General features: G+C 55.7%; 2 protein-coding genes across 5 annotated transcripts in view; one reads left to right on the top strand and one right to left on the bottom strand.

The window, feature by feature from the left end:
- MBOAT7 (membrane bound O-acyltransferase domain containing 7) overlaps nucleotides 1-2,847 on the bottom strand; it is a 6,884-nt gene extending 4,037 nt beyond the window's left edge. The window contains exons 1-2 of the mRNA XM_032271100.1: nucleotides 1,433-2,847; nucleotides 326-455 (exon numbers count right to left, since the gene is read on the bottom strand). Coding sequence (XP_032126991.1) covers nucleotides 326-455; nucleotides 1,433-2,504 — 1,202 coding nt within the window. The 5' untranslated portion in view covers nucleotides 2,505-2,847. The remainder of the gene's footprint in view (nucleotides 1-325; nucleotides 456-1,432) is intronic.
- Nucleotides 2,056-6,019, top strand: TSEN34 (tRNA splicing endonuclease subunit 34). 4 transcript variants are annotated; one of them, XM_032271104.1, is made up of 5 exons: nucleotides 2,056-2,245; nucleotides 3,449-3,695; nucleotides 3,811-4,054; nucleotides 4,205-4,462; nucleotides 5,525-6,019. In XM_032271104.1, the coding sequence occupies exons 2-5, from the start codon at nucleotides 3,453-3,455 to the stop codon at nucleotides 5,710-5,712; spliced, it is 933 nt and encodes a 310-aa protein (XP_032126995.1). In that variant the 5' UTR covers nucleotides 2,056-2,245; nucleotides 3,449-3,452; the 3' UTR covers nucleotides 5,713-6,019. The 4 variants fall into 4 exon arrangements, with proteins under 4 accessions (XP_032126995.1, XP_032126993.1, XP_032126996.1 ...); XM_032271102.1 differs by lacking the exon at nucleotides 2,056-2,245 and adding an exon at nucleotides 2,407-2,547; XM_032271105.1 differs by lacking the exon at nucleotides 2,056-2,245 and adding an exon at nucleotides 2,408-2,547 and having other exon boundaries at nucleotides 4,226-4,462.
- Nucleotides 6,020-8,142: the final 2,123 nt, after the last annotated feature.

The raw sequence follows: 8,142 nt of genomic DNA, 5'->3' as shown, positions 1-8,142 counted from the left end.
GCGCATGCCTGTAATCCCAGCTACTCAGGAGGCTGAGGCAGGACAATCACTTAAACCCGGGGAGGTGGAGGTTGCAGTGAGCTGAGATTGTACCACTGCACTCCAGTCTGGGCAACAAGAGCGAATCTCCGTCTCAAAAAAGAAAAAAGAAAAGAAAAGAAAAAGAAACAGATGACACAAAGAAACAAACTGATCAACAAGAGACAGCCAGAGATGAGGCAGAAACTGAGAAAGACACAAAGAGGAAACAGGTTGCTTCCCCCTCTCCCCTCCTCTCCCCTCCTCTCCCTCTCCGCTCCCCTCCTCCCTCCCTCAAGATTCTCACCAGGGCTGGGCCTGAATGAGGGCCCAGGTCCCGAGGATGGTGATCAGAGAATGCAAAGTGTGGGGGCCACAGGTGAACAGGGTGAGCCCCAGGCCCACTGCGGCTGCCCCCCATCTCTTCAGCCCAGGACCTGCAGGGGGAAGGGACAGCATAAGCCTGGAACCTTCCAGAGGGTCCCCCCCTTATTTTCCACTGGGGAGGGAACCTGACTCACCAGCTTTCTTAAAGAGGAAGCCGATGGGGATGGAGATAAGAAGAACCACTAGATACGTCCATTCTTCTGGAGACATGGTCTGGGGGAGGGGCAGATTCACTGTGAGAACCCAGGAATCCAGGCCTCCTGCCTCCTCCCTCTTCGAGGATCCAGGAACCCAGCCCTCTGGACCCCAGTTATTTAGGATTCCGGAGTCCAAGCCTCAGCGCCTCTCCTTTGAGAACCTAGGAGCCCAGACTCGAGTTCCTTCATCCTTGGAGGAGACAGGAATCCACCCCCAACCCCTCTCCTTTGAGAGCGCACAGGGCTCCAGCCCTCCTCTCCTCTGAGAACGCAGTAAAGCGTGGGGCTCTCCCAGCACCCAGGCCCCACCTTTTCAAACGCAGAAATCAAAGCTACTCCCTGCACCCATGCTGAAGACGCCCCTCCTTAAAAAACCCAGAAGGTGCACCCCTCCCGGACCCTTCCTCTTCGAGAGCCCAGGAGTCTAGACCTCCGAGCCCCTCTTCCAGCGAGGATCCAGGAGCCCAGACCCCCTCTTTGCATCCCCCATTCCCCGGCCCTTGTGAAACCAGATATTCGTACCCCCCAGCCCTTCTCCTTCGAGAGCACCCAGAGGAGCCCGGGGCTCCAGCCTCCAACCCCTTTGGAGCTCCAGACCCCTCTCCTATTGAGAATCCGGGGATCGGAGCCCCTCCTTTCCCCAGGCCCAGGCCCAGCATGTCCCGCGCACCCCAGTGTGGGTCGGATCCCACTCCCGACAGAGCTACAGGCGGTTGCGCCAGCCCCGAGCTCCAGCGCGCCCCCGGGGCCGCCCCGCACCCGCCAGTCCGCAGGTACCCCGCCACCGTGGGACCCCCGCCTTGCCACTGGGTGCCGCCACCCCGGCCCACCTGAGCCGCCCGCCGGGAAGGAGGCGGCCGAGCAGTCCCAGCCCGCGAGCCGCCGCGGCTCCGGCCACGCCTCCCCCGCCCAGTGCGCCCCCGCGCCGGCTGCTCCTTCGGGGCGCCAGCCGAGCCCCACGGATCGGGCCGGGGATGAGGCCACGGTCAGGGCCCCGGGCGGGCAGGAAAGGAGCCCGGGAGCGGGCGCCAGGAGCGCGAGCCGGCAGCAGCACTCGAGTCCAGGTCTGCAATGGGCTCCGAGCTCCGAGTACGTGAAGGGGCGGGGCTTCTGGCTCGGAACGCGGAGGAGCCGAAAGCCTTGGGCCCGAAGAGGAACAGACAGGCTTCGGAAAGGAGGCGGGGTCTGGAGCGTAGCGTGAGAGATGAGGCGGGGTCTCCCTTCGGGTTCCTTCGGGCACAGTCGGGAGCTTGAGTTCACTGGAGGTGGGGCCACAAACTTCCGCTCACTTCGGAGATAGTCGAGAACCGAGTGGGGGCGTCGGCGTGGGCGGGGCCACATGTTTCGGTTTTCTTCGGAGATAGTCGAGTCAGGGTCGCCGTTCTGATGTGGGCGGGACCACACGCGGCCGGATGCGGGTGGGGCTACAAGTTTCGGTTTACTTCGTAGATAGTTGGGTATAAGTGACGCTAGGATGATAGGCGGAGTCAACAGGTTCGCCAGATACGGAAGAATATTTACAAAGGGGAGGGGCGAAAGCGACTTGCCCTCAAAGGGGCGGAACCCCGGCGATCGGCGTGCGCCTAGGGGGCGGGGTCGGGTGACGATCCTCAAGTTCCCAAGTCGAGTAGCAGCAGAGGGAGGTGCGCTCGATGTTGGGGGCGGGGGCCCAGGTGGCCACCGCGGGAAGAAGGCGGGGCTCCAGGCCTGTGAGGGGAGGGTCCTGACTTCCCGCGGCGCCGAGGCGGCGGAATGACGAAGTTGACGCGGGGGGCCGACATGGGGAGGGGAGGGTGGAGGAAGCAGAGCGTGGCGCGCGGTGCGTAGTGGGTGGCTCCGCCTTGACTGCGAGTTGGTGTATACGAGGTGACTCGGTGACTCTATCGGTGGACCGTGGGACATTCTGAAGGAAAGCAAGGAAGCGGACTGAGCGCTCCCAAGTGGGGTGAGCCCGCCCGAGAGGAGAGTGGATGGCGGGTGCCCAGAGGGCGGGGCTTTCGGTTGTGGGGTTCGGTCGTGGGGCCGGAACTCCCCAACTGGGGTGCGCTGGCATTTGAAGCGGGCGGGGCCACAGGCTCCGGGACTGCCGGGAGCCGATGACGCCAGAACGTCGAACCCTGTGCGACCGGGAGGGGGCGGGGCTACGTTGTCGGCCGAGCCGAGAACACCCGAACGCTGAAGGGTGTTCTCACGTTCTAGAAGGGGGCGGGGCGGCGGACTCGGTGGAGTCGAAGACCCCCGAACGCCGAACCTTCCTCTCTAGGGAGGGGGCAGGGTTTCGTACTGTGGGAGTCAGAGCTAGTAGGCCCGAAAGCCGAATCACAGTGGTTCGGAAAGGGGAGGAGCTAAGGCCCGAGCGTCCCGAAGAGGGTGTGGTCTCGGCGTTGCTTTCGCTTCGAGAGCTTTTGATCCCCGACGGGAACACCCGAAGGGGAACGCCCACTTTGCCAGAGGGTGGCGCCAAAATGGACCTTTATAAGGGGGCGAGTCGCAACGATTGTGGTTTGTTTTTGAGACTTGAAAGCGCAATGGCAGGTACGGCAGTATGGGCACAGAGCGCGTGCCGACCGCAGGGTCACAAGGGCTGAGCGGGGCTCCGGGGACGCGGCGAAGAGTGAAGGCTACGGGCCAGTCACCTGCGGCCTTGGAGCCTGGTGGGATCGTCCGGGGGCGGGGCCTGGCATTTGGGCCCAGCAGGTGGCGAACAGCGGCCGAGCGAGGCCCCGCCCTCGCGCCTGGGGGCGGGGCTTCGGGGCTTCGCCAGATCCCCGAGGCGCTGGGTGCTTTCTGGGCGGCCGGCAGCGCGCGGCTGTTTCGGTGATCGCTTTGCCTCCCGGCTCCCGCAGGAGGATGCTGGTGGTGGAGGTGGCGAATGGCCGCTCCCTGGTGTGGGGGGCCGAGGCGGTTCAGGCCCTCCGGGAGCGCCTGGGAGTGGGGGGCCGCACGGTAGGCGCCCTGCCCCGCGGGCCCCGCCAGAACTCACGCTTGGGCCTCCCGCTGCTGTTGATGCCCGAAGAGGCGCGGCTCCTGGCAGAGATCGGCGCCGTGACTCTGGTCAGCGCCCCGCGCCCAGACCCTCGGCACCACAGCCTGGTAAGGGGGCGGGGCTCGAACTCCTGGATCTGGTGGGAGCGGGGCCTGAGAGTCCGGATTACTGGCTTCCGAAGGGACCGTAAGCCTGGAGGTTCCAGCGAAGTGTGCTTCTCAGGCCCTGTCATCCTTCAAGCGCCAGCAAGAGCAGAGCTTCCAGGAGCAGAACGCCTTGGCAGCTGAGGCACGGGAGACTCGTCGGCAGGAGCTCCTAGAGAAGATTACGGAGGGCCAGGCTGCCAAGAAGCAGAAGCTGGAACAGGCCTCAGGGGCCAGCGCGAGCCAGGAGGCCGGCGGGGGCCAGGCTGCCAAAGTGAACGACACCAGTGATCTCCAGGCTTCCGGAGAGCAGGAGGAAGCCGGTGAGCGTGGGAGGTGGAGTCCAGGGACCATGGGAAGGAAAGAAGAGATCTTTTGGGAATTTTAGCTGGGAATCCAGTGCCTGGGTCTCCCTGAGGGTAGGAAGACTTTGCCCCTTGCATTTACCAAACTCTTCTCTGTACTTCCACCAGGTTCTTCCTCTTCCCAAGCAGGACCCTCAAATGGAGTAGCCCCCTTGCCCAGATCTGCTCTCCTTGTCCAGCTGGCCACTGCCAGGCCTCGACCTGTTAAGGCCAGGCCCCTGGACTGGCGTGTCCAGTCTAAAGACTGGCCCCACGCCGGCCGCCCTGCCCATGAGCTGCGCTACAGCATCTACAGAGACCTGTGGGAGCGGGGCTTCTTCCTCAGTGCGGCTGGCAAGTTCGGAGGAGACTTCCTGGTCTATCCGGGTGAGTTTGGGTTGGGGCCTCTGGTTGCTGTGCTAGTCTTCACAATCCCAATGTATTCTGCGGTTTTCCTTTCTTTCTTTTCTGAATAGAGGTGGGGTCTTTATTGTCCCAATTCCTGGGCTCAAGCAGTCCTCACACCTCAGCCTCCCAAAGTGCTGGGATTACAGGCCCAGCTGCATTTTTCTTTTTTGTCTCACTTTCTGTTAGCCTCTTTCATTCACCGATGGACAGGAAACATTTGGGAGCTCCCGAAGTCACTGGGCAAGCAGTTTAGCGACTCTTATTAAATGCTTACTGTGATCCAGATTAACTCAGAAGCAGACATGAGGCCAGCACTTTGGGAAGCTGAGGCAGGTGGATTGCCTGAGGTCAGGAGTTTGAGACCATCCTGACCAACGTGGTGAAACCCCATCTCTACTAAAAATACTAAAACTAGCTGGGTGTGGTGGTGGGCACCTGTAGTCCCAGCTACTTGGGAGGCTGAGGCAGGAGAATCGCTTGAACCCTGGAGGCGGAGGTTGCAGTGAGCTGAGATCACACCACTGCATTCCAGCATGGGTGACAGAGGGAGACTCTGTCTTTAAAAAAGAAAAAAAGATGTAAGAGCAATCCTCTTAGAAAAAAGAAATTGCCAGGCACAGTGGCTCACACCTGTAATCCCAGAACTTTGGGAGGCCAAGGTGGATGGATCACCTGAGGTCAGGAGTTCGAGACCAGCGTGACCAACATGGTGAAACCTTGTCTCTACTAAAAATATAAAAGTTAGCCAGGCGTGGTGGCACATGCCTATAATCCCACCTACTTGGGAGGCTGAGGCAGGAAAATTGCTTGAACCCAGGAGGTCGAGGTTGCAGTGAGCCATTGCACTCCAGCCTGGGTGACAAAGCAAGACTCCATCTCAAAAAAAAAAATTTCTAGAAGTGTAGTAGTTGGTCCAAGCGTTACCTGTTTTAGAGCATCCATAGGGATTGCTGAAATGATCTCACATCTCCTACCAGGGGTCATTCCTGTGGCTACTACCCCCGCCATTGGCCACTGCTTCAGTGCCTTTGTCCCCTCCAGGTGACCCACTCCGCTTCCACGCCCACTATATCGCTCAATGCTGGGCCCCCGAGGACCCCATCCCACTCCAGGACCTGGTTGCTGCTGGGCGCCTTGGAACCAGCGTCAGAAAGACCCTGCTCCTCTGTTCTCCGCAGCCTGATGGTAAGGTGGTTTACACCTCCCTGCAATGGGCCAGCCTGCAGTGAACTCCAGAGACCTAGGCGGATGTGGCTGTGTCTGCGGCAAGAGCCTTTCTAGATGTTCCCAAGCTTTTCCTGGGAGTCTAGAACATCCTCCCACCTTTCTCTGCGGTTAGTTGTTGATTCCAGATTTTCAAACACTACGTCCTTTTTATGTTCTTCTTGTCTCAAAGCACTTATTGGCTGTGTTGTTTTGCAGTTACCTGTTTTCACACTGTGAGCTTCCTGAGAATGGGAACTGGGTTCGATTCATCTCTGTTTTCTACAGGGTTTAAGTCTCAGGAGGTCTCAATAAACTTGTTATCTAAATGTTCATGAGTTGAATTCTTAGACAGTCCTGGAACCTGCTGGTGGTCTCACCTGCATGTCCAGATGGGAAAAAGGCCTGGAGGAGGGGTGACTTGCCAAGGTCGCACAGCTGGTAAACAGCAGGCCTGGCCTTTAAACATTGCTTTTTCTGACTCCTAAATCTGCGCTCTTTCTACCACACTAAACTTCCTTTTGAAAAGATTTCTATGAAACTTCTCAGAAGCATGCATAAATAAAAATATAGGCTGGGCATGATGGCTCACACCTGTAATCCCACAGCACTTTGGGAGGCCAAGGCAGGAGGGTCGCTTGAGACCAGCTCTGATAACACCGTAATACCCCATCTCCTCAAAACAATAATTTAAAAAAATTAGCCAGGGATCCCTTAAGCCTGGGAAGTTGAGGCTGCTGTGAGCTGTGATCGCACCACTGCACTCCAGCCTAGGAGACAGAGCAAGAGACCTTGTCTCAAAAAAAAGTGTGTGTGTATGTCAATATGTATACATATGTATGTATGTATATATATACGCATATACACATCATGAAAGAAAAAAGGAAATGAGAATATTGTAATTTTAGGAGTTCAGAGCATGGGAAGGATGTCAGGAAGGACTCTGGAAGGCGTTCTGCTTTTTCATGGCCTGGGTAGTGGTTCAGAATTTTTTTGCTACTGTACATTTATATTTTAGACTCTTTTGTATATGTTATATTCTGCAACTTTTACAAAAGCTAAAACATGTATATGTATAAAATATGCACTTATGAAATCATTTACCCACATTTTTGCTTAGAACTTCATACTGGAACACTGCCCCTAATCCAATAATTATACCTTTATCTTATCAACATGCAGTTTTATTTTGTTACGTTTATTTTGTCAGTGTAATACAGTCACATGGTAAAATTCTGGGGCTGAAAGTCTTTATCTCTAGTTCTTCAATTTCTTTCCCCTATATCTATCTATCTATGTATCTATTTCTTTCTCTCTCTCTCTTTTCTGTGAATTGAGCAGCCTCTGGAATCAGAATAGGTTTTGAGAGACTTCCATCTCCCCACTTTCTTGCTATTACCAATAAACAGACTTCATAGAATCTCAATTTCCTAAAGGTTTAATTTAAAATATGACACTGGGCTGGGTGTGGTGGCTCCCGCCTGTAATCCTAGCACTTTGGGAGTCTGAGGTGGATGGATCACCTAAGGTCAGGAGTTCGAGACTAGCCTGGCCAATATGGTGAAACCCCATCTATACTAAAAATACAAAAAAAAATTAGCCAGGTGTGGTGGTGGACACCTATAATCCATCCAAGCTACTCAGGAGCCTGAAGCAGGAGAATCACTTGAACCCAGGAGGCCGAAGTTGCAGTGAGCCGAGATTGCATCACTGCACTCCAGCCTGGGCAACAAGAGCAAAATTCCATTTAAAAAAGAAAAAGACACTAACCTCTGTCTGGCCAAGACTCTACTCTTTATGCCTGTTTGATAAATGGCTTGTAAGTCTATGCTCTACCCTTTCTCCTCTCTACAATAAGTAATTAGATGTCTCAGTACCTCTGTCATGAGTCTCTCCTCTGAAAGGTTTCTCATTCAAAACTTTTGTGGCTGGATGTGGTGGCTCAGGCCTGTAATCCTAGTACTTTGGGAGGCCAGGGTGGGAAGATCAGTTGAGCTCCGGAGTTTGACACCAGCCTGGGCTGAACATAGTGAGACCTCGTCTCTATTGACTGATGTCCCCACGTCATCAGTCAACAAATTAGCTGTGCATGGTGGTGCGTGCCTGTAATCCCAGCTACTCGGGAGGCTGAGGCAGGAGAATTGCTTAAGCCCAGGAGGTAGAAGTGTCACTTGTGAGCAGAGATCATGCCACTGCACTCCAGCCTGGGTGACAGAGTGAGACCTTGTGTCAAAAGGAAAAAAAAAAAAAAAAAGCATGGGCAACAACATCTTGGAGATTACAAAATGATTCCAAAGAATGGAACTCTGGGCTGGGCATGGTGGCGCATGCCTGTAATCCTAGCACTTTGGGAGAATGAGGCAGTAGGATCACTTGAACCCAGGACAGTTGATACCAGCCTGGGCAACATAGTCATCTCTCTTTTTTTTTTTTTTTTTTTTTTGAGACAGAGTTTC

Source organism: Sapajus apella, unplaced genomic scaffold (genome assembly GCF_009761245.1).
Source record: "Sapajus apella isolate SASKATOON/1434 unplaced genomic scaffold, GSC_monkey_1.0 scaffold224, whole genome shotgun sequence".
Taxonomy (NCBI): Eukaryota; Metazoa; Chordata; class Mammalia; order Primates; family Cebidae; genus Sapajus; species Sapajus apella.
Note: the sequence above shows the minus strand (reverse complement) of the source record. Positions and strands in the feature narration are given on the sequence as shown.

Bases quoted from the DNA above. Each gene is read 5' to 3' on its own strand.
- TSEN34 (XM_032271104.1), top strand. From the start codon at position 3,453: ATGCTGGTGGTGGAGGTGGCGAATGGCCGCTCCCTGGTGTGGGGGGCC. The intron at 4,055-4,204 runs GTGAGCGTGGGA...TACTTCCACCAG, and splicing joins CGGAGAGCAGGAGGAAGCCG to GTTCTTCCTCTTCCCAAGCA. The intron at 4,463-5,524 runs GTGAGTTTGGGT...TGTCCCCTCCAG, and splicing joins AGACTTCCTGGTCTATCCGG to GTGACCCACTCCGCTTCCAC.